The sequence below is a fragment of the Mustela putorius genome, unplaced genomic scaffold, assembly GCF_011764305.1.
Source record: "Mustela putorius furo isolate JIRA1106 unplaced genomic scaffold, ASM1176430v1.1 tig00003909_pilon_pilon_pilon, whole genome shotgun sequence".
In the NCBI taxonomy this organism is placed as follows: domain Eukaryota; kingdom Metazoa; phylum Chordata; class Mammalia; order Carnivora; family Mustelidae; genus Mustela; species Mustela putorius.
In genome coordinates, this window is record NW_025422057.1 from 15,823,774 (window position 1) to 15,848,453 (window position 24,680).

Here is a 24,680-nt window from a genome sequence, read left to right on the forward strand (position 1 = left end):
TTCTCTTTTTGAAAAATTTGACCTATACTAGTTAGGATTCTCTCAAACATTCTGTCAGCACATCAGACCAGCCTTGCACATAAAAACTGTTTCTGTGTTTTAAAAAACAACTCTTACTTGTATTGCGTTGCTTTCCACTGTTCCACTCATTAGTTGAAAAGTAAATTGAGCCCCTGGTATCCACTTGGAGCTCAATTTCTAGACAGTAGCTATTTGGGGACCTTCCCCAAACTGGTTATGTCTTCCTCACCACTGGAGTCCCTCCACTGCTTCCATTTCTTCCTGTTTTAATCCCACTTTTAGTGAAGTGCATATTTGCAATAAATGGCTCATGAATTAGTTACGTCTCTATATATCCTAAAATGTATTACAAAGGATTCCATATCACTTGTCTGTAGTAATTCACTCATCCCTGGAGCTTCTTCCAGGAACTTCGGTCTTTGTAATACAAAAGTTAACCTTCGGGGTTATTTTTGTTCAAGAGTCTTGGGTTTGGTTTGCCTCCCTCTTGGTTGATCTGTTTTTCCCATTGCTGAACGGGTTCCCATAATTACACACCTTTGCTTTTCATTTCCACAGATCAAGGGATCAACATTTACCGAAAACCACCCATCTACAAACAGCATGGTAAAACCCACTTTCCTCTGCATAGCTTTTAAGTAGGGGCGCCCACTGAGCTCTGCTGTCCTTTGAAGGGCTTCTCTGCTGCTGCTTTTGAGAATCAAACTGGGGCACCCAGCATATTATGCTTTTATGGGTTCCTAAGATGCAATTACTGTGAGATTGGTTTTCTTAGAAAGAGAACACTTAGCTTGGTTAGGAAGATCCCAGTAATTCACACTTTTTTTTTTTTTTTTTTTTTGCCATCAGATAATATAATCCAGGCTCTATAATAATTTGGATAAGCTTCTAATTAATTTAATTAAAATAGTGAAGGCCAGCTACCTAGAAAAATTAACTGGACTAAGCCTACATCAGCTTGACTCTCTAGTTCCCCAATTTCTTAACAGGCATGCAGATGTCTGCACCTTGCGGTAGAATGAACAGGACACACTCCAAGAACAGGGACCTAATCTGGTCCCAGCCCTTACCCTCAATGGTTCTGTGATATCACAGACACAATTTCTCTGTCCCTCAGTAATTTCTTATAGGCAGCAACTAGTGAGTTAGGCCAGCTTGTCTCTGAAATTCCTGCAAACTGAAATCCCTAACGTGGATTTATAATTGTGCTCTCCTTTTCTGGAAATATAAAATTTTTAAACCCAGGAATTCACATTACCATAAGTAAATCATGTTTCCCCCCAGCATTCTTAGGTCTCTATAGAGGAGGTGCCGTAAGTCTTTGTGAAGGGAAGAGAAAGCCAACACTGGTCTTCAGGTGATTTCAGAAAATTATACACAAAATGTGCCTGGAAATTTGAAGGCTGCCTTTAAAAAATCTAGTAGACGTTAATGAGTCCTTAAGGATCAGGATGACATGAAAAGCAAAGAAAGTTGAAAATGCACAAGGAAAAAAATTAGGCCAACATTCTAGGGGAAAAAAAGGACAATGTACATACAGCAATGACTCTAGAACTGTGATTTTTTTTTCTCATCTTTTTTTTTTAAGATTTTACACCATGTGCTTGCTTTTTTAAGTTTGTTAACATTGTTTTTGTTTGTTTTTTTATGGTTTAATGTCTTCTCACCCACTCATTAACATGTGAATGTTTACTGACTTCACCAATTCTAATGCGTAAGTACTGTTTGAAGTCATGCTTTTCTTTTTTTTCTAAATTTAGGAATGAGACTCCAAGAGTTTGATATATTAATGTAGAAACTGTTTTTATTACTAAAATCTCTAAGGCCCTGCCTCTCTCAACAAACATAATCAAATACTTAAGATTTAAAGAAAGTGGATAGTGTTAGCTTATTTATTTGAAAGAGACTGGGTTTTTTCCCCCTGAAATGTACTCTGACTTCACTCTTTGTTATCATTGAGAGTAGCTCAGTCAGAGTGCCTTCCCAAAGGACAGTGTTCAAAAGAGCAGTTCCAGGGGATAGAACTAGAGGGCACGGTAAAAACTGCATTTGGAAAATGCTAGATTTAAATAAAGTCACACTTCTTTTTTTTTTTTTTTTTTTGTAATGCAGAACAGCTCCATCTTTAATGTGCTAACCCATGTTGTCCCTCTTTAAGAAGAAGATGTCCTCTACAGTGTTTTCCAGGCTGAATTTTTAATTCTTTTTTTCATGAGGTTAAAGAGTCAGAGAAACACTACCTCGTGCTTGGCCAAGACTTCGCCCCTGACAAGTCTATAGGGTGACCTTGGTCAAGTTGCTTCAGGAAAACGAGACACAGAAGGTTCCTACAAAAGTGGGCAGTTCGAGCTGAGGATTCAGAAAAATTATTTCCAGATTTTAAAATTTGTTAGGGGGGGTGGATTTTATTTAAAGTGTTCTAACTCTACTTGAAATGTTTAGCAACATCTCAGGCCCGTCTGCCAGATTAGCCAGAATCAGGGTCTGACCATTAAACCTGGTTTTTGTTCCAGCTCGGTGATTAGATTTGGAGCTCTAAGCCAGGGACTCCTCCTTTAAGCAGAGTCATTAAGAACCCTCTGAACTAAGGCCCTTGCTAGTCTGGCTTTTGTTGTTTTCAAGTGGGATGACTCACTTGTATGTGCAGACCCTTGAGAAAAACAAGGAGTGTTCTGCATACGTAAGGCGCCATGTTGAATTCCTACAAGCTGAGAGCAGATTTTCCCATTGCCATTTCTCCTAGGACTCAAGACACATGTATAATATGTGAGGATTAGAATGAACTGGACGGATGTTAGTTAAAATGAACAGACACAAATACCCTAAGAGACAAAGCCAGCCCTGTCAGTCAAATTACAGTGTCATGTTTTTAACTTAGTTCTTTAATTTCAGATTTATAATTCAGATTTCTAATTACTCTCGAAGAGTATTACCTTATGGAACTTTCTGTGATGATGGAAATGGTCTACCATTGTGCTTCCAGTATGGTAGCCACGAAGTCACAGGTGGCTACTGAGCACTTAAAATGTAGCTACTGCAGCCGAGGAAGGGAATTTTAATTTTATTCATTTGTTGGTTTCATTTCATTTTATTAATTGAAATTTAAGTAGCCACATATTGCTAGAGCTGGTATTGGACAGCCCAGCTCTGGAACAAGGTATTTCAGATGTCGATTGAAGTTTTGCTTCCAGCAGAACATAAGGAAAATGAGTTGGCACTAGGCCCTCCCGAGTGGCTAGGCAATTGATACTGGTCATAAACAGCTTTCTAGAGTTGAAACTTTTGCCAGAAAACAAGAAAATTGTGTAAGTGGGTTGTACCATCATGGCCTTGCAGACCAATAGCTAAGCTCCCCCTGATTCCCACCTAGATGCAGCTGCGTTAGCAGCCCAGAGCAAGTCTTCAGAAGATATCATCAAGTTTTCCAAGTTCCCAGCAGCCCAGGCTCCAGACCCCAGCGAGATACCAAAGATTGAGACGGACCACTGGCCCGGTCCCCCCTCACTTGCCGCCGTAGGTATGCGACTGCGACAGCTAAGCCCCATGGACAAATTGGTAGGAGATTGCAAATGAAATGCTTCAAAATACACAAGAAAATATGTCCTATTGTAAAGACTTTTAAGAAAATATGACGAGAGGTAGAGAAAAGCACTGAGGTAATGTTCGTGTGTGTGCACAACACTTCAAAATTACAAAAACCCAATCACCAGAGCCTTACACTAACCAAGCCACTGAGAGGCAGACAGAACTGGTCTAAAACAGATGATTGGCATGGACCTCAAGAGTTATTACTGCAAAATCAGTAACTCTTGAAACAGTGGAACCAAAGCCTCCTGCCAAGAACACTGTCCTGTCTAATTAGTCTGGTGGGCGGATTTATTGAGTGTCCACAGAGGCGTGACTTCTTTCAGTTAAACTTGTTTTAGACTATTTCTGGGTTATAATTTCAGTTCTCTTAACAACCAGTCTTAACACAGAAGCCCTCACACCTTTCTTGCAAGATCACATACTCTGTCACTAAGAAGGGCTGACGCAGAATCGTGGATGTTCTAAAATCCTACTCGTGTAGTTATGTGATCTTCCATCTCTCATTTCCATGAAGTCTGTGCTAAAACGTCACATTGGAGCTGCTTCATTCATTGCGTTGAACCACAGATCTATGCTTTAGAACTGTGTTAGTGTTTTTACTGTTCTGTCAGTTGTGAAATTGTTTGGCCTAAAAAGTGCTATTAGCAAACTCAGAAGCTAATACTGAAAATTGAGTGAGTCAGCTTTACAAAGATACAACTGTCATCAGATTTTTGTCGACAACCTTTGAAAAAAGGCCTTCAATTTTCCAAATTTCCAAATTTTCTTTATCATGCTTTTTCTCAACAAGTTATTTTCTGGAACAACTTTTACAGACATGTAGGTGGATATTAAAGCAATCTATGTAGAAATACTTGAAGGAATAATTTACCTCCCTGGGTTTATGATTTGCAAGTACTCTGTATATCATGTTGACTTGAGACTATCTGATTCTTACAAACTTGTGTCTTCTAGTTTTTATTAGTAGAGATCGGAGAGTGAGCTTTCACAGTGACATTTATGATTTTAAGAACTAAGAATCAGTCATCAGCTTTTCTCAGCCAGACTCTATCCCACAGGCAGTTCCTGGGGCCTTTGGGGTTCCTAGTTCAGTCTTGCTACTCATGGGGACGTAAACAGCTAAATTTAGGGGAAAGGAAGAATTAATATTTTGTTCTTAAAATCATCATCACTAACTAGTTAAAAGCTTTTTGGGGAACCCAATGGAACCCAATTTGGAACAAAATGAAGAAAAATTCTGGCCCATTAATTAAAATGATAAAAACTGAGACCATTAGTTCAAGTTTATTTTGATTAGATTAGCAAGCTTTCCTGTTTCCTCCCACAGCCAGATTAATCCAAGCAATTTAGGAAAAACAATAATTATCTTAATTTTACAACCATTCAGATGGATTCCTGCCTCTTACTCCCTCACTCCCCTTTTCCAAGAAGCTTAAAAATTGTAAATGATCTGCTAGATTGGACTAAAATAGCTCACTTTTTTAGCTGTCTTAACACGATTCATTGACCCATTAGTATAAAACTTTTTGTGACCATTTTTTTCAAAGGATTGAGGGAACGAAACATTTGAGACTCACCTCTTAAAAGAAAAATAAAAGCATGGTTCTTAACAAATTTACTAAGGGCAGAAGATGGGGTGATCGTTATAAGGACAAGTCTAAATATTCAGAAAAGGAGAAAACTAGAAGATTACAAAGCATGTCACGAGAGAGTGACTGTCTTACCTGTTTAATGGTCATGGACATGAATTTGGGTTCCTTCCTGTTTGAAAGCTGACCTCCGTGTCATCCACAGAATAAGTCTGGATGCCCCTCCCCACTACCATAGACAGCTTTGGCCAGCGGCCAGTGGGATGACTTAGACCCAATCATAATGGCACCCAGTATCCTAACTGAGCAGGTCAGTTGTTAGGAGGCCAAAATTCACAACTTACTGGATCCCACATCAAACTTGCCTGAAACCCAAAACCCACCAGCAGGGCTCCATTGGCGGTGGGCCCTTCTTGCGTCATGGGTTCATGAACGTTAAAGACCCCTGCTGGTGTTGCCCTCGGATAAGTTGAGCGCAGGAGGACTAGCCCCTTAAGGTCCTCTGGCCGTGGGACTGATGTGAGAAGTTGTCTGTGCTGTGGAATTAGGAGCCGACGCGAGACGCAGATCTGGCGGCAGAGAAGACGACGACGAGGAGCTGCTGAGGCGCCGGCAGCTGCAGGAGGAGCAGCTAATGAAGGTTTGTCCTTCAACTCCTTTGCTGTGGTCTTCAGTTCAGTTCCCTAGATCGGGAATTTTTCGAATGGACACTGAATGAGCCACCAAGGGAAGGAGAGGCCATCCTAGCCCTCACAGATCTGGAAATCCAGTAGGCAAGAGGAGACAGGATTCTAGTGACCCAAAGGCAGGGTACTTAGTATTGAGTGGGTTCCAGAAACTTTCGAGCTTCTGCAAGGAGAGCCAGACCACGTGGGGGGTGGGGGTGTGCAGGGTATGTGTCGGAAGGGCTAGGTGAAGCCATGCTGTTCAGCCACGTGGTACAACACCTGCATTCCTCAGTGCAGGCTCTGCTGAAGGAATTCCCTTGGAGTTGAGTGTTTCTCCAGGGCTTGTCCCAGGACTTGAAGGCCCTTGTATGTCTTTCTGGACTAGGAGGGAGGGGATAAAATGGACTGCCACCAAGACGTCCTCGTTATACACCCCCACAGCATCCCGGAAGACCAAAAGAAGGATAGTCCATTACAGCCTGGGGTAGAGGGAACCAAGACATTGTATACTGTCCCAGCAATCAGGGACTGATGAGTCTTTTCATGTCCCTTGACATTTTCCAAAGATACTTAATCATATGGGAAATGCACATGATACCAGTTATATGGAGGGAGAGGATACAAAATTGCATTTATAGCATGATCCCAGTTCTGTATGATCTGTGCATAGAAAAGTGCTGGAGGGATATAAATGAAATGTAAATGGTGATTTTCTCTGAGGGGTGGATTATGGGATTATGGGTTACCCTTCTTTCCTTCTAGATTTCCTAAAATCTGTGCAGTAAGCTTGTGTTACTCTTGTTTTCTTGTTTTTAAACAATTCAATTAAATTTGTTTTTAAAGGATACTGTCCCCAAACTCCCCTTTGCACATCAAAAATCGCCACACAGCCACACCTGCCTCCTGAGGTCTCCTGCTGGCTCATTGGGGAGGGCAAAGGGGGGAGAACAGTGTTCAGGCATGGAGCTCGTCCCATGCTTGTCTGAGAGGGGTTCAAGGTCCAAAGCCCGGCCTATCCCTTGAGGAACCACCAGGCTCTGGCACTGTGTGTGTTCAGGCCACTCCACGGTCAGGAATTTCTTGCAGGACCTTCTAGAACAGAAACTGCCGTTCTGACGATAATTGTGGGCTTCACTCTCACTTTCCTTTTTTTGCGGTAGCTCAACTCGGGCCTAGGGCAGTTGATACTGAAAGAGGAGATGGAAAAGGAGAGCCGGGAGAGGTCGTCCCTGACCGCCAGTCGCTATGATTCTCCCCTCAATTCAGGTGAGCAGCGGGGCCACCGCCTTCTCCCAGCCAAGAGCCAGCCACCTGCCTGCAGGGAGCCCATCTGGACTGTTCCAGGAGAGGCAGAGCCATTCCTGGTGGAACCTGCAGAGTGTTCTACATGAACAGAAGTGTGGGAAATGCACTGCATGTCAGTTTAGCTTCTGAGGTTGCCATAGTTCAGGAGTGCCTGGGTGGCTTACTCAGTTAAGCGTCTGCCTTTGGCTCTGGTCATGATCCGGGGGTCCTGGGATCAAGCCCCGTGTAGGACTTTCTGCTCAGCAGGGAGTCTGCTTCTTCCTCTGCCCCTCCCCCTGACTTGTGCTCTCTCTCTCTCAAATAAATAAGAAGCTTTTTTAAAAAAGCATGCTGCTGTTCTTCCTTAAATGTATATTTCCTTCATGTTGGAGATGGGGGAACCCTTGGAGGATTTTTCTTTTTCTTTTTTCTTTTTTTTAAGATTTTATTTACTTATTAGAGAGAGAGAAAGAGCACAAAGAGAGAGGGAAAAGCATAGTCCCCACTGAGCAGCAAGTACTATATGGGGCTTGATCCCAGCACCTTGAAATCAGGACCAGAGCTGATGGCAGATGCTTAACCGACTGAGCCACCCAGGTGCCCCATCCTTGGAGGATTTTGTGAAGGTGGTCAATTCAGGATATTCATCTTAGAGGGAATCAGCAGAAGGAAATTCTCACAGAGAACAGAATGCTTTGGGGCACTTGGAGATATGGGTATATCTCTATATCTGTAATATATGGAACACAGTTACACATATATATAAAATTAAAAGTAAACATTAAAAAAATGCTCAATCATTGAGAGGTCTAGATTTGGCAAGGAAGGAAGGTACATGATCAGGATTTTCTGTCTTTATGGTGTTTACACTCTCTGCTGGGAAAAGAAGACATCCACACATGCCAAAGGAACCGGTGGTAGTATCTTACCCTGGAAAGGGTCTCAGGCTTTCTAAATCCATGCCCCTTCAATTCCTATTGCCTTATTTCTGTTAGAGAAGAACTATGATTTTTGGCTCAGGGAACTCAGTTTTGCAGAAGAGACTTCAAAACAATTGATTAAATTGATTCATCCTTTTAATCTAGAGCATAATATGGCATTGTGAATCAAGAACCTTATAGGTCATTTCATTTTGACTCTTCTCTTAGAAAGGGGGGGAGGAGGGAATAGAGTGCCTTTTGATCATGAACATTTTCAAAATACTGTTTTTGCATTCAGATTTCAGTAAAAGAGCTGAAGACCTACAGTGTTGTTTTTGACACTTTGGAAGATTATACATTGGTCTGAAACATTCCATCAGTATATTTTGTCCTGCTTATATTTGTCAGAAGCCAAATCTCTCTTCACCCACAAGATTTCTTCTCCCATGTTCTGAACTAGTGCATAATTTTCCCTCTTGAAGGTTCTTTTTTTTAAAGATTTTATTTATTTATTTGAGAGGGTTCGTTCATAAGAGAGACAGAATGAGCGGAGAGGGACAGAGGAAGAGGGAAAGGCAGGCTCCCTGCTGAGGAGGGAGCCCCTATCTGGGGCTCAATTTCAGGATCCTGGGATCATGATCTGAGCCAAAGGTAGACATTTAACCAACTGAGCCACCCCTTGAACCTTGAAGCTTCTTTAAAAATGTGTTTAGTGTTGGGGCGCCTGGGTGGCTCAGTGGTTAAAGCCTCTGCCTTTGGCTCAGGGCATGATCCCAGGGTCCTGGGATCAAGCCCCACATCGGGCTCTCTGCTCTGCGGGGAACCTGCTTCCTCCTTACTCTGCCTGCCTCTCTGCCTACTTGTGATTTCTCTCTGTCAAATAAATAAAATTTAAAAAAAAAAAATGTGTTTAGTGTTTCCTACATACAAGCACTTTTGTTAGACATTGTTCCATTTATTTTCACAACATGTCAATGAAGTAGATGATATTATTCTTCCCATTTTGTAGATCAGGTGACAGGTAAAGGATGTTTAAGGAACTTACCCACTGTCCCATTATTAATAACTAGCAAAACTAGGACTCTGTAGTCTGAGCATTATAACCCCAGAGCCCACATTCTGAACTGGAATGCCCTACTACCTCCTTGATGCCTCACTGGCATCGATCTCAGTTTGGTGGTTTACTAATCTTCAGAGTTCCTTCTGATCCTGTAGTACGGTTCTGTAAGAATACATAGCACAGTATCTACATGAGTCAAGAGACAAAGACTTCCACAGATGAAATACCACGCTGAGGTGTTAAGTTGCAGAGCCAGAATCCAAGCTCAGGTCCGCTCCCTGCAAAGCTCCACAGTTGATGTAATGTCATGCTATTGATTAACGGGATATCCTATCCCATGCCTCTCGGGAGCTGTGGTGAGCCAGGAGAGCATGACAACATACATGGTGGCTTTCAGGTCAGTTACCGTCACCATACCAACTGGGGCATGAGCTTATGCATCCAGATGGCCCTGGGTTCCAATCATTGCTTAGCTGTTTATAAGGTGAGCGAGCAACCTTGGACAAGGTCAAGGTTAGCCCCTATTTCTTCTCCTATAATGGAAGTAATACGGTAGTGCTATTAGGGTTGTATTGAGGATTTGGAGGTACAGTACCAAGCACCTCTTCCTTCTCCACCCCCCCTCTCTGCATCACCCAAATGTGGTGGCCTTCCATGAGCATTAGAGCCCAATATTATTTGAGTTATTTTTTGCTCTCTTTTTCTGTGTATCATTTACTCAGTAAGGTAGAAGATGCATTGCCACTTTCATAAGAGAATTGGGCTTCTAGGGACACCTGGTTGGCTCAGTTGGTAGAGCATGCAGCTCTTGATCTTGGGGTCATGAGTTTGAGCCCCACATTGGTGGTAGAGTTTACTTCAAATAAATAAATAAATAAATTACTTTAAGAATTGGACTTCTGATTTCCTTTTTTACCTTTTCTCATTCAGCTTCACATGTTCTATCATCTAAAACCTCATCTCTCCCAGGCTATGGAAAAAATGGTCTTCACCGGGTAAGATTTCTCAATTAATTGTTCCTGAGTTGATTCCCTCTTCAGTCCTTGTTGAAGTGCTAATAGACTGTCTGTGTCTGATAATATGATCTCAGTGTTACAATATAATAAAAAATGTAATTCCCCTGATCTCCTCGCAAATCCCTTAAAGTTACAGGCAAAATAACATATTTCTATTGAGAGAAAGAAAACTTGACTTTAGATGAGAGAATAGCCTGTATAAACTGGTGGGAAGACTACATTAATTAATTGTGTGGCAAATATTTCCACAGTCAAGCTACAAGTAATGACTTGAGCCTTTATCTCTGTTATAAAAGGATATGGGAAAGTTTGTTGCTCTTGCCCTCCCCAAAAAGCATAGAACAAATGCAGTTGTGTAGAGTTGTGCAGTTGTGCAGTCTGTGTGGAGAAATGTATTTTCATTTATTGGCAAAAGATAACTTGCTTACCCAGCACCTGCTGGCATTGGATGCCCTGCAAAAGACAAAGAGATTTTGTAATAGTAGAAGACAAATAACGAACACTCAGGAATTCAGCTTGGGAAGAATTCTGAGGATTTTGTAAATCCTTTCTTCCCTTTCACCTGACTCCAAAACCATGGCTCTGGAGCAGTTTGTCTAATGGTGTGTTTTGTTTTGTTTTGTTTTGTTTTATCATTTCAGCCTGTTTCCACAGACTTTGCTCAGTACAACAGCTATGGGGACGTCAGTGGGGGAGTGCGAGGTAAGACCCGTGTACATGGGCTGCTGAATGACTGGCCAAGTCATTGAGACAAGGTTGTGTAGTCAAGTGTACATTGGCTGGGCTCGTGCTGTCATCGGAAAGCCAGATCACAGCAAGCCTCTGGGAGCTAGTGGAGCATGTATTAAGATTGCAAAGCAGGAGATAGTTCAAGATTATGGATGAGTAAGGGACCTTAGTTTCATCAGGTCCCAGGAATTCAGCTGACAGTTGTCAAATCATTCTGAACACCTGAGAACTCAACCTGATATTTTTAAAAAATAATATCTGAAACTCTACAAATAGAAAAGTGACCACTTTCTGCAAGAATGACAAGATGGAAAAACTTGCATCAGAGAACAAGAGGCAGTACTGACTGCCAGGAACCTAATCAGTATGGATATAAGTAAGCTATCCAAACTAGAGTTCAGAATAGTGATTATAAAGATATTGGGTGGGCTTGAAAAAAGCATGGAAGACACTAGAGAATCCCTTTCTGCAGAAATAAAAAAACTAAAATCTAATCAAGTCAAAACCAAAAAGGCTATCAGTGAGCTGCAATAAAAAATGGAGGCTCTGTTAGGATAAATGAGGCAGAGGAGAGAATTAGTGATCTAGAAGACAAAATGATGGAGAATAAAGAAGCTGAGAAAAAGGTAACTGCTAGATCATGAGGGAAGAATTCAAGAGATAAATGATACCATAAAGCAAAGCAATATAAAAGTTAATTGGGATCTCAGAGGAAGAGGAAAGAGAGAGTGGAAGAGGAAAAAGAGAGCTCTTTTATATTGGAGCAAATTATAGCCGAGAACTTCCCTACTCTGAAGGAAGCAGGTATTCAAGTCCAGGGAGCACAGAGAACCCCCTCAAAATCAATAAAAATAGGTGAACACCTTGACATATAACAGTGAAACTTGCAAATCTCAGAGACAGAAAATCCTAGAAGCAGTGAGGGACAGTAGGTCCCTAACCTACAAGGGTAGAAGCATTAGACTGGCAGATGACCTATTCACAGAGACCTGGCAGGCCAGAAAGGGCTGGCATGATATATTCAGGGTGCTAAATGAGAAACATATGCAGCCAAGAATACTTCATCTGGTAAAGCTATCATTCAAAATAATAGAGAGATAAAGCTTCCAGAACACATAGAAACTAAAAGAATTTATGATCACTAAACTAGCCCTGTGAGAAATATTAAAGGGGATCCTTTAAGTGAAGAGAAAGCCCCAAAGTAGCATAGACCAGGAAAGAACTATAGAATATACAGAACCAGTCAGTGACTTTATAGGTAGTACAATGGCACTAAATTCGTAACTTTCAAATAGTTACTCTGAATATAAAGGGCTAAAATGCCCCAAGCAAAAGACAAAGGATATCAGACTAGAAAAAAAGCAAGACCTGTCAATATGCTATCTGCCGAAGACTCACTTTAAACCCAGACACCTCCAGATCGAAAGTAAGGGGGTGGAAAACCACTTATCATCCCAATGGACATCAAAAGAAAACTGAGGTAGGAATCGTTATATCAAACAAATAAGATTTTAAACCAAAGACTATAATAAAAGATGAGGGATGACACTATATCATAATTAAAGGGTCTGTCCAATAAGAAGATTTAACAATTACAAATATGTATGCCCCTAACATGGCAGCAGCCAGTTACATAAACCAACTAATAACACAATTAAAGAAACACATAGATAGTAATACAATAATAGCAGGGGACTTTAACACCCCCCTCACTGCAACGGATAGATCATCTAAGCAGAAGATCAACAAGGAAACATGAATGACACACTTTGAATGACACACTGGACCACATGGACCTCATAGATATATTCAAAGCATTCTATCCTAAAGCAACAGAATACACATTGTTTTCGAGTGCTCATGAAACATGTTCCAGAAGAGATCACATACTGGGTCATAAGTCAAGTCTTAACTGGTATCAAAAGATTGGGACCATTCCTTGCATATTTTCAGACCACAATGCTTTGAAACTTGAACTCAGTCACAAGATGAAATTTGGAAAGACCTCAAATACATGGAGGTTAAAGAGCATCCTACTAAAGAATGAATGGGTCAACTAGGAAATTAAGAATTTTTAAAAATTCATGGAATCAAATGTAATGAAAACACAACCTTTGGGCAGCAAAGCCAGTCCTAAGAGGGAAGTATATAGCCATACAAGCCTTTCTCAGGGGCTCAAATATACAACCCATCTTTACACCTAAAGGAGCTGGAGAAAGAACAGTAAATAAAGCCTATGTCCTGCAGGAGAAGAGAATTAACAAAGATTATAGCAGAAATCAATAAAATAAAAACCAAAAAAAAAAAAAAAGAACAGATCAATGAAACTAGAAGGTGGTTCTTTGAAAGAATTAATAAGATTGATAAACCCCTGGCCAGACTTCTCGAAAAGAGAAAGGACCCCCCAAAATAATATCATGAATGGAAGAGAAGAGATCACAACCAACACTGAAGAAATATAAACAATTATAAGAACATATTAGCAACTATATGCCAACAAGTTCGACAGTTTGGAAGAAATTGATGCATTCTTAGAGATGTGTAAACTACCAAAACTGAAGCAAGAAGAAATAGAAAACCTGAACAGACCTATAACCAGCAAGGAAATTGAAGCAGTAATTAAAAACCTAACAAACCAGAATCCAGGACCAGATGGCTTCCCAGAGGAAGTCTACCAAACATTTAAAGAAGAATTAAATACCCATTCTTCTGAAGCTGTTTAAAAAAATAGAAAGAGAAGGAAAGCTGCTAAACTCTGTGAGGCCAGCATTACCTTGATCCCCAAACTAGACAAAAACCCTGCCAAAAAGAATTAGACCAATAACCCTAATGAACACGGATGCAAATATTCTCACCAAGATACTTGCCAGTTGGATCCAACAGTACATTAAAAGGGTTATTCACCATGACCAAGTGGGATTTATTCCTGAGCTGCAACAGTGGTTCAACATCCACAAATCAATCAGTGTGATACACTACATTATGTTCAACATAGTGCTAGAAGGCCTCACCTCAGCAATCAGACAATAACAACAGAAACAAAATAAATAAATAAATAAATAAATAAATAAATAAATAAATGGCATCTGAATCAGCAGAGAAGCCAAATTCTCACTCTTTGCAGATGACATATTGTATGTGGAAACCCCAAAGACTCCATCCCAAAATTGCTAGAACTCATACAGGAATTCACCAGAGTCTCAGGATATAAATCAATGCACAAAAATCAGTTGCATTTCTATACACTAACAAGGAGACAGAAGAAAGAGAAATTAAGGGAGTCGATCCCATTTACAGTTGCACCAAAAACCATAAGATTAGACCTAGAAATAAAAGAGTCAGAGAACTATAAAACACTCAAGAAAGATATTGAGGAAGACACAAAGAAATAGAAAAACATTCCAAATTCATGGATTAGAAGAACAAATATTGTTAAGATGTCTGTGCTACCTAGAGCAATCTGTACATTCAGTGCAGTCCCTATCACAATATCATCAACTTTTTTCACAGAGCTGAAACAATCCTAACATTTCTGTGGAACCAGAACAAACCCTGAATAGCCAAAGGAATGTTAAAAAAAGAAAAGCAGAGCTGGTGGCATTACAATTCCAGACCTCAGGCTCTATTACAAACTGTAATCACTCAACCACACAGTATGGTATGGGCCCAAAAACAGACACATAGATCAATGGAACAAAAAAGACAACCCAGAAATGGATCCTTAACTCTTAAGAACTATGTCAACTAAACTTCGACAAAGCGGGAAAGAATATCCAATGGAAAAAGACAGTCTCTTCAACAAATAGGGTTGTGAAAATTAGACAGCCACATGCAGAAGAATGAAACTGGACCATTTTCTTACACCACACACAAAAATAGAATTAAAATGGATGAAAGACCTAAATGTGAGACTGGAATCCATCAAAGTCCTAGAGGAAAACACAGCAACCTCTGTGACCTCAGCCATAGCAGCTTCCTGCTAGATACATCTTATGAGGCAAGGGAAACAAATGCAAAAATGAACTACTGGGATTTGATCAAGATCAGCAGCTCTTGCACAGCATAGGAAACAGTCAACAAAACCAAAAGATAACTGACAGAATGGGAGAAGATATTTGCAAATGTTTTATCAGCTTCATCTCTTTCTTATGCAAATCTATAAAGAACTTAACAAACTCAACACCCAGAGAACAAATAATCCAATCAAGAAGTGGGGAGAGGACATAGACATTTCTCCAAAGAAGACACAAATGGTCAACAGACACACAATAAAATGTTCAACATCATTTGTCATCAGGGACATACAAATCAAAACCATAATGAGATACCACCTCAGCCCAGTCAGAATGGCTAAAATTAACAAGTCAGGAAATGACAGATGCTGGCAAGGATGTGGAGAAAGGGGAACCCTCCTACACTGTTGGTGGGAATGCAAGCTGGTGCAGCTACTCTGGGAAACAGCATGGAGGTTCCTCAAAAAGTTGAAAATAGAGCTACCCTATGACCCAGCAATTTCACTGCTGGGTATTTACCCCAAAGATGCAAATGTAGTGATCCGAAAGGGCATGTGCACCCCAGTGTTTATAGCAGCAACGTCCACAATAGCCAGACTATGGAAAGAGCCCAGATGTCCATCAACAGATGAATGGCTAAAGATGTGTAATATATACAATGAAGTAGTACTCAACCTTCAAAAAAATGAAATCTTGCCATTTGCAACAGTATGCATGGAACTAGAGGGTATTACACTAAGCAAAAAAAGTCAGAGATAGTTATCATGTGATCTCACTGATATGTGGAATTTAAGAAACAAAATAGGATCACGGGGAAGGGAGGAAAAAACTAAAGATGAAATCCGAGAGAAACCATAAGAGACCCTTAATCATAGGAAACAAACAGGGTCGCTGGAGGGGAGGACTGTGGGAAAATGGGCTGACTGGGTGGTGGACATTAAGGAGGGCACATGAGGTAGCGAGCACTGGGTGTTACGTGAGACTGATGAGTCACTGACCTCTGCTTCTGAAACTAACAATAGGTTATAGTTAATTAATTGACTTTTAATTAATTAATTAACTGCAAAAAATCTCAAAGCATCTCTATGGAAATGAGACCATGAGAAGCAGGGTGTGTAAGAATGAATTCATTACTCCTGCCACGTGCTGAGTACTCAGTGAGATACACACGTGGTGTTGCCATGCTCTCTAAGAAAGGTGGTCTGCCTGTCAGAAATGCACGTGACGGAGAGACAGGGACAGGTTGGGTTCGGGGGAGAGAAGATTCCCATGATGCGTGCCAGAATCGGAGAAGGTGGAAATACCTTCAGGGTGTCGCGGGAAGCTTCCATGAGGAAAGGGTATTTTAACTGACCACTGCAACTGGAGGAGGCATTTCCTGGGTTGTAGGGGGCAGAGACGTGGTATGTACCGAGACCCCCCACAGAGAGGGGAATGTGGTGCATTGGAAACTGTCAGGGGAATTGCAGTAGGATGAATGGTATTTTGATGTTTCCGTGTTCTTCTATGATCTTATCCTTCTGATATTTTCTTTTTCTTTCCTTTCTAGACTACCAGGTATGGAACAGTGCCTCTTCTCGAGTTGGCCACACCAGCGAAACAACACTGCCCAATGCAGACACGGGTGGCTTCTCCCCGGAAGGGTTTCTGTTGAGAAGATCCCTATTGGGGTTGATCTGTCTGGTTCATTAGTACATAGATGTGAGGAGTGATGAGGATCAGGCATCCTGGTGTGGGTGTCGGGCTGGCTCTGTAGGCCTTGGGGTGTGGCATGAACCAGGCAGGTGTCGGGGGGGACCTTGCTCTGGCCTCGGAGAGTCCTCTCTGGGGTGGAAGTGAACCAGCATCAGGGGTCTGCTCAAATACAGATTTTCCGTTTAATCATAACCACTCAGTACTTTCGGTCCTCCCCTCCCTCCTGTGGTCCAGCTGTCTTGGTCAAAAGGAAAGAGCTGTTCTGGTACCATTCCTTTTTTGCTGGACCCTAAACCTTACAAAATTACGGTGGAGAACGAGAAAAGGGGAAAAAATGCAAGGAAAACGAAGAGTAAAATAAGAACACGATCACGGATATGGCACTTGGAAGTGGAAGTGGAAGAACAGTATTCCCAGTCATCCTGCTTTTATGGAGCAGGGATCTCATTTTGAAAAATGTATGCTGATGAAGATGACACATCTACAGGATTTGGGACCCAAACGGGGAATTTGGGGAGGTCACAGAGTTCCCCCCACAGCACCGTGTGGTGTCGTGTGTTCCTCCTTTCAACCAGCTTTTCTGTTGCAGACTCTCCCAGATGGCCACATGTCTGGGACGAGAATGGATCGAGGGGTGTCCATGCCCAACATGTTGGAACCAAAGGCAAGTACAGCCAATCTCCCTATTCTCACATGGGGTCAGCAAACCAGGCATCATCCTGAAAAGATGGGGCTTTCTTTCTACCATTCTCAGTGTTGGGGCCCACTTGCTTCCAAGCTGATAGGTCAAACAAGGCATGTCAGAAAGTACCTGGACACTCACTGGTTTTGTCACACTGAGTCAACAGGTTTAAGTCTTCACAGGGCGTGGTACTATGGGTTCACAGTAAAGCACTAGCCTGCCTCTCATGAACTTAGTACTCGCTTGGCCCCTGCTGCCAGCACCGCAAGGCATGCCCACTGCCGAGTGGGGCCGACCATGCCAGATAGGGTGACCAAGACATTGCATTTGCCTAGGATATTGCCACTCTTAGCACTGGAAGTCTAGCATTCAGGAACTTCCTCAGTCCCAGGCAAACTGGGATGGTTGGTTACCCAAGCTCTAGACCATTCTGAAACTCCAGAGGTGTCTAAGACTGGGCTCCCCAGTGACCACAACTGGGGCTTATTTCAATGTCCTCCGCCAGAACACTGCTTCTGGGCCAGCGTGGTTTCATGAAATCGTGAAGCAGTCATGGAACAAGATTGTTGAGCCCTGCAGCGGTACCCTGGCCCTATCAACCATGACCTGTCTTTTCACTTCTAATTTTTACCCTTACCCCCAAGACATAATAAGTTTGTATTCTTTCACTCAACAAAGCCCTCCAAAGACACAGGGCTCCATGAGACATGGTGAGCTGAGGAAAGGGTAAAAGAACTGGCCCCAGTCCACGGGATATGGGAGGAACCCATCACTCAGACACCTTAATTATAGTGTCTTAGAAGCTATATCCTGGGAGTACTAGGTTTTAGCGAGATTCTGCTTGTTAATCAAATGGACAGCAGTGTTCTGAAAGGTGTTTCTCTTTGCTTCTCAGATCTTTCCATATGAAATGCTAATGGTGACCAACAGAGGGCGCAACAAAATCCTAAGAGACGTGGACAGAACCAGGCTGGAGGTAAAAACTAACCAGTCCCAACCGCAGGGACCGTATTTACCCCCAACTTCCCCCTAAGCAATGTTTCCATGAAGGGGGGGGGGGAAGAATCCACCTCATATGGCCGATAGAACTAAGGTAACTTGGGGTTAGATCAGCCCAAATATGTGGTAAAGCCCAAAAGATGAGCCAGGAGACACAGTATGATGTTAGTCACCTTCTGAGGAAGCCCGATGTTGCCATAATTATGCCTGGTGTTGTAGAATGGGATCCCATCTCTCTTCAGACATCCCAGCACCTGGGTTGAACTTTGTCGAGAGAGGGAAGGAGTACTCAGTGAAGAGGTTTGCCCTGGACAAGTTTCCCTCTTGGCTGTTTCCACACTGCTAGCTGAAGGGTTATCTGGGTGCACATACCCAAGATCCCCTTAGACATGCAAGGCTGCTCATACTGTTCTGTCTGAGTGATTTTAATTAAGAAAAACTCCGGCTGCCAGTCTCATAAAGAATCATTACTTTTTCCTGACGAAAGGCAGTACCTTTGTATGTGAAGTCAGTTGGCGCAGAGATAAAAGGCTCTACTATCCCAAGGGAATGGTAGGAGGGATGACAGATGGAATCCATTCTCCTGGTAGACCAGGTGTCCTGCAGAGCTCCTGCTGCTGCTGCTGCTGCTGCTGCTGCTGAGCCAGGAGGAAGCCCCAGGGCTACCCAGACCCCACTCTGGAAGTTTCTGGTTTTCTTAGTGCTGTGGTCCATTTTCCCTGCATCTTCTCAGCATCCCAAGGACCTGAAGTGGAGTTGCCTCTAGCTTAACGAATCACCTTCGTATGTCCCATCACCGGGTAGCGTATTGTAATAATTGTAATTGAAATAATCGTTACTCCGCCAGCTCTGTCCACTGGGGTGGGTGCCTCATCTGGGCCAACCAGGTAAAGAGCCAGTTGGTCCCGGGCCTGCCAGCCAGCCTCAGAGGTAAACTCCTCTGCCATCATTCTGCCTTGCTTTTCAAAACCATTACTTAAAATGGACTCAAAATCAAGTGTCAAGGCCATCCACATGGCCATCGGGACTGACCACTGTTCTTTCTCCCACCCACAGCGCCACTTAGCCCCAGAAGTATTTTGGGAAATCTTTGGAATGTCCATACAGGAATTTGACAAGTTACCTCTTTGGAGACGCAATGACATGAAGAAGAAAGCGAAACTCTTCTAAGCCCGCGCCGCCCCCCCACCCCAACCATGTAGACAGCAGTTAAGAAAAGGACTGACATGGCGGCGACACATAGGATGTTGTGTTAAGGCCCAAATGTGATTGGAGCATTCGCAAACTTTAGACAGAATTCTGTCCCTCAGCAACAACAGAACAGGAAACCTGACTAAAACACCCATGAACCAAATACTGGGCCAGCCACTGGCAACACTTGCCAAGAAGTAATGGGGTCAGAATTTCTGTGTTCCCCACACACTCAACAGTAGTGTTCACACGTGACCTTCCAACATCACCTTATGTACACAACAGGAGCTACTTCTTCCTTTTCCTTTATCTGTTGTCTAACCAGAGTGCTGACTGTTTGGGTAAGAGCCAGCAAGTGCCCTTAGGATGCCGCATGGGAAAAAGCAGTCGTAATCATTCCGAAGCAGGAATGTATTGTGTAGCACCACGGCTAAGGAGGAAGAGCCTGAGGGATGTACCCATGTGGTCGCACCACTTCGCACACCCCTGTCCTCACTGGCCTCATGAAGCCTGGCCTGGGCCCCAGCGGGATGGAAATCAGAGGTAGGGAGCTGGGCAGCTCCGAGCGAGTGGGCTGAATAGCAGCCACAGTCATTTTTAGTAAGCTCCTTTTTCTCTACTTTTTGCTAGGACCTGGTTGGCAAATTACTTAGCTATTACTAAAAAAAAAATTAATAAATAAATAAGAGAAAGAGAGGGAAAAGGAATGGTTAGCCCTTAATTCTTTTTCTGCTTCAGATTGTACGCTTCCCTCTGCCTCCCCACCAAGGACAGGTGCTATCGCAGGCCCCCACTGCAAAGAAAGGAAAGGGAGAGATGATCTCCAGTTGTGTGCTGTTGGATGATTTTTGCCCCAGGACCGCAACACTCTTGGCAAAAAAAAAAAAAAAAAGGAAGGAAAACCCCTGGTCCCGCCAGTGCAAGTTCTTCTACTTTACATCTCCTGCTCCTCACCCCAGGGCCCCTGAATCTGATCAGGCCCACTTGGATTTGGGATTTTTTTGAGGTCTCTTCAGTAGTAGGCTAAGGAAAGGCACGCTTTGCTCTTGGAAATCTCTGCAGCTCCAGGGTATATTGCCTCAGACTGATTTCATTTGACCTTTTCAGCTTTCCTTCTTGCCTAGCTCTGTTGACTTCACAGTGTGCGTGTTCGTGCGTGTGTGCGTGTGTGTGTGTGTGTGTGTCATTGGACGCCCCAGTGTAGTCTGAGGCATCTGCATGTTATTTTGCATTTCGTCTCTGCTCGGGTGCTGCAGCTTCCGAGGGACGTTTGCACACTTGGGTGTGACTCAGAGGTCAGCACTGAGGTCAGACCTCACCCGACGGGGCATCCGTGGAAGGGTGTTGGGGTCGGAAACCAGCATCCCCCGCGATGCATATAGCTCAGATCTGCAGCACAGTGAGGACCCCAGACCTCAGATCAGGCTGGACGTGGACCTCGGAGCGTCCCACCAGAGTCTGCAAATTCAGCAACACCAGATTCGAAGGGGAGCCCAGGGTTTCACCAATGCGTGCATGTGAGACCGACCACATCGTGATTCCCGCACGCCTCCAGTCGTGACTCTAACGAGTGGTGAGGCGGACAAGGGAGGGTATCTCCCTCCAGCTCCACACGTGGGTGGTTTTCACATTTGGTCTCGTGCTCTGGGGGCTCTGCCTAGGAATTTAAATTCTGTTTTAAAGCCAAAGGAGAAATCCTTTGAATTCTCTTTGTACGCCACTACTTTTAAAAAGCTAAGAAATTCTTCCTGTGGCCACCAAGTATCCGAATTAGTTAGTAGACAATCTCCACGGTAAAGAGCAAACAAAAATAGTTCTGGAAAATGCTGCAGACCTGTAACGTGGCACCCGCTCCATCACCTGGGTGCTGTGAGGAGATCTGGGCTGGCTTTTCCCGTGTGCTGTTCCCGAAAGCTCTAGAACTGCTGTCCTTTGAGTGCTGCACACTGCATGTTTGAGGCCTGTTTTCACATATACAAGCGTGCATGTGTGCATACGTGCCTGTGTGCACATGTGTGTGTGTGTGTATTGGACCTACTAAAATACTTCGCAAATGATCCTGATGGAGCAGACCTGAGACAACCAGCTCCTCGTTGGGCTGAAGCTCCTAGTTTGCAGGTTGCAGTTTGGTGCCTTGAGTGGCCTCTTGCTTTCATTCTCTATTTCTGCTGCCCGGTCTTTGCTCTCTCTGACGACAGCAGCCTCAGTACAATGCCTGTGAATCCTAGTCCTGGCTTCGCACTGGGAAAGTGGGAGGAGTGGGGACCATGGTGCCTTCCCAGTAATCCACAGTGAGGATGGCCAGATGGGTCCCAGTGCTGGGCTGGTGGAGAGAATTTTTCCATTAACGGGGATTATAAAAGACCCTCAATGTTGTCATTGGTTAACGAGTTATGACCCATGCACATGCAAGCAAATGTCAGGGTGAGAAAAGTTGCAATGATAGTTAAAGATCTGAACCCAAAACCTGCTCCCACCGATGAAACTCTACTTTTCATATCTCTTTTGAATTCCGTTCTGTACCCAGTGTGGGGGTACAGGGGGCGGGAAGCTTCTTTCCAAGTATATTAGCTAATTTAAACTATACTGTGCAAAACGCATTACTGGAAAATGTCCATAGCCTCCTGTCTACAAAGAACGCAGTGCTACGCTCTGGGGAGGGGTTGTGGGAAACCATAACATGGACTGGGTTGCCCAACTCCACTCTCCGCAGAAGGCTCCAGTGGAGGGATGGGTCATGGGGCAACCGGGTTCTCTTAACTGCCAAATCTAATATATGGGCTACAATGGCCTCGCCATTTTTTTTTCTTTTAAACTGGGCTCAGCACGTTTGTCCTCAAAACATCCAGGCCACTGTATAGGAGATCAGTGTTCTCTGCTTGAACCCAACTCTGCATGGCACACAGAAATTCTAGTTGTGAATGCAGCCCGAGGAACAGGCTTGTTTACTTTAGGGGAAGACTTCGACACGAGGCAGGCTTTCCTGGTTCATACCCCAAGGGCTATATTTTTGAGCACTGGGCTCATTTTTGATTCTTTAAGTACCCAGCACCTGCATGAAGCAAAAGAGGCCTCTGACCGCCTGAAAGTCAGCACTTTAAAGAAGAGTCCAGAAGAGCCAGGATACCATTTACTCTTCCTGTGTGGTTCAAGATGAGACCTAAAGAGAATTTGGGAACTTGTATAGCTAGCTAAGCGTCTGTATTTTGATTCATGTTAGTAATGAAATGTCCTTAATGGGACTTCTTCAGCAACTAAGGACAAACTGCCTGTTCGCTGAAACTTCCCACAGAAAAGCCAGGGTCGGTGGGTCCTACCGTGCACACTCCCTCTGCCGCTCATCCTCAGTGTGGTGACCGCCGCCAACTCGACTTCCAGAGAAGTCTTGCTGGAAATGTTTATAAAACTTTCACTTAATTTCTGTACACTTTAAAGCAAACACCTTTTTCTAAAGAATTGCTTCTCAGATGATTCTATAAAATATACATGCTTTTGCAACTTAAAAAAAAATGGAATTAACCACTTTTGACTAGGTAGGTCTTTCTAAAGATTCTTTCAAAAAGCGTTCGCGTTCTGTGCGTTGAAGGGGTAGGCGAGCCCTCTCTTTGACTGTCAGGAAAGAGTGGGGAAGGCAGTGAACTCCATGAACTTCATGTAATCCCCCCGTCTGTGTCCTCCGAGACCAGCTGTTTTTACAAATCACCTCTTCCATATGACTGGTCACTGTTTTATCCACTCTTCCTAGGCCAGCCTTGACCTGACTCGATCTTTAAAATAATTTTCTTTGGACAAACCAAGTGTTTGTGAGTAAACCCTACAACTCACTCATTAGTACTCCCTTTTGAAGGATGTTCTGTTCAGAAAAAGAGATCATTTCAGGCGTGAGATTTGCTGTGATATCACCTTAAAGTGATAATGTACATTAAGGAAACTAGGCAACTATGCTGTGATGAAAGAGAAATTTTTACTTTGGCTTAAAAAAAAAAAATCACTCTTTCCATTTGCTGCCAGGAAGCCATGAGGAGATGGTGATTGATCTGCTTTGCATATGGATTTTTGTGTTTTTAAGTGGGTGAGTTTCATTTATGGCAAAGTGGAAAGGGGGAGGCGGTCTGTTTCAGCTGGAAGAAATTTCTAAGCAGTATATGTAAACACAGCAAAATCAAACAAATGCAATGATGGTTGGGGTAATGGACTGGCAGTTGTTACCATGAAATAAAATTCTTCCCCAAAGTGTCTTCTCTCAAGAATGAAGACCCCGCGAGTCACTTTTCGGACCTCACTCACCAAAGGTAGCGGGAGACACCACTAGATCCACTGCCATTCAGAAAGCTGGGGAGCCCCTTAATGACTGTACGTGCCGTGTTTCCTTATCCCGTGGAAGAGAAAACAAGTGTCCCCGATATTGATGTTCCTTGTGGGTTCTGGGTACGGACCCGTCCAGTAATAAATGTGTGGTGTCTGTGAGTTGCTGACAATCCTGCATCCCGTTCTCTTGGAGTCCTTTCATTTTAAGTTCAGTTGAATGGAATTTTCTTACAAGCGTCAGAGGACGTCCAGTTCTTCCTTCCCTCCCCTTTCAGAAACATGAAAGTGAGTATTGGGAAGAACCGCTGTGTACAAGATGTGTCGTGTCCCCGTGAAAGTGAGTGGGTGTCGGTCTGCGCCCGGCAGACCACAGACATGTGCTGAGGCAGGGGTGGCCCCGCGGCCCCGCGTTGCTGTGCTTAAGGCCCCGACCTGCTTCGCGCTCCTGTTGCAAGCCACACTCGCTCCCCGCCCTGCCCTCCGCGTCACTGCTGTACACTCACCACTCAGTGAATAAAGTGTGTGCTTTATTCTATCCACAGACGCCTCCACGCCGTGTTTCCTTGCTTCTCTGCACCCTTTAACAGTCTGTCCTGTTCGAAGAAATACTTTTGATGACTTTTGATGACCAGCACAAAACCAGAATCAAACCAAAGCCTTAGGAATGCAATTTTAGCACACAGGAGGGCTGTGGAGAGGGGGAAATTCAACAAATAGCAATGGTACATTCCAGGACTGTCCAGTAATCAGACCAAATTGACCAAGTTGGCCGAAGGGAAAATACGTATTTTTTAGAGGGAGAGTGCGTGAGCGCGGGTGGTGTCGGGGAGGGAGAGAATCTCAAGCAGACTCCCCGCTGGGCACAGAGCCTGTCCAGGGGCTCGATCTCACAACCCTGAGCCATGAGCCATTATGGC

At 43.4% G+C, this 24,680-nt stretch overlaps 1 protein-coding gene across 22 annotated transcripts in view; it reads left to right on the plus strand.

The window, feature by feature from the left end:
* ABLIM1 (actin binding LIM protein 1) overlaps positions 1–24,302 on the plus strand; it is a 300,318-nt gene extending 276,016 nt beyond the window's left edge. For 8 of the 22 annotated variants that reach the window (XM_004763809.3, XM_004763805.3, XM_013062102.2 and 5 more), the window contains 10 exons: positions 580–627; positions 3,392–3,538; positions 5,747–5,838; positions 7,027–7,132; positions 10,061–10,125; positions 10,788–10,848; positions 16,438–16,445; positions 17,173–17,247; positions 18,161–18,241; positions 19,321–24,302. In XM_004763809.3, the coding sequence (XP_004763866.1) occupies positions 580–627; positions 3,392–3,538; positions 5,747–5,838; positions 7,027–7,132; positions 10,061–10,125; positions 10,788–10,848; positions 16,438–16,445; positions 17,173–17,247; positions 18,161–18,241; positions 19,321–19,434 (797 nt within the window). In that variant the 3' untranslated portion in view covers positions 19,435–24,302. The remainder of the gene's footprint in view (positions 1–579; positions 628–3,391; positions 3,539–5,746; positions 5,839–7,026; positions 7,133–10,060; positions 10,126–10,787; positions 10,849–16,437; positions 16,446–17,172; positions 17,248–18,160; positions 18,242–19,320) is intronic. The other 14 variants (XM_013062100.2, XM_004763810.3, XM_004763813.3 and 11 more) reach the window with 2 other exon arrangements.
* Positions 24,303–24,680: the final 378 nt, after the last annotated feature.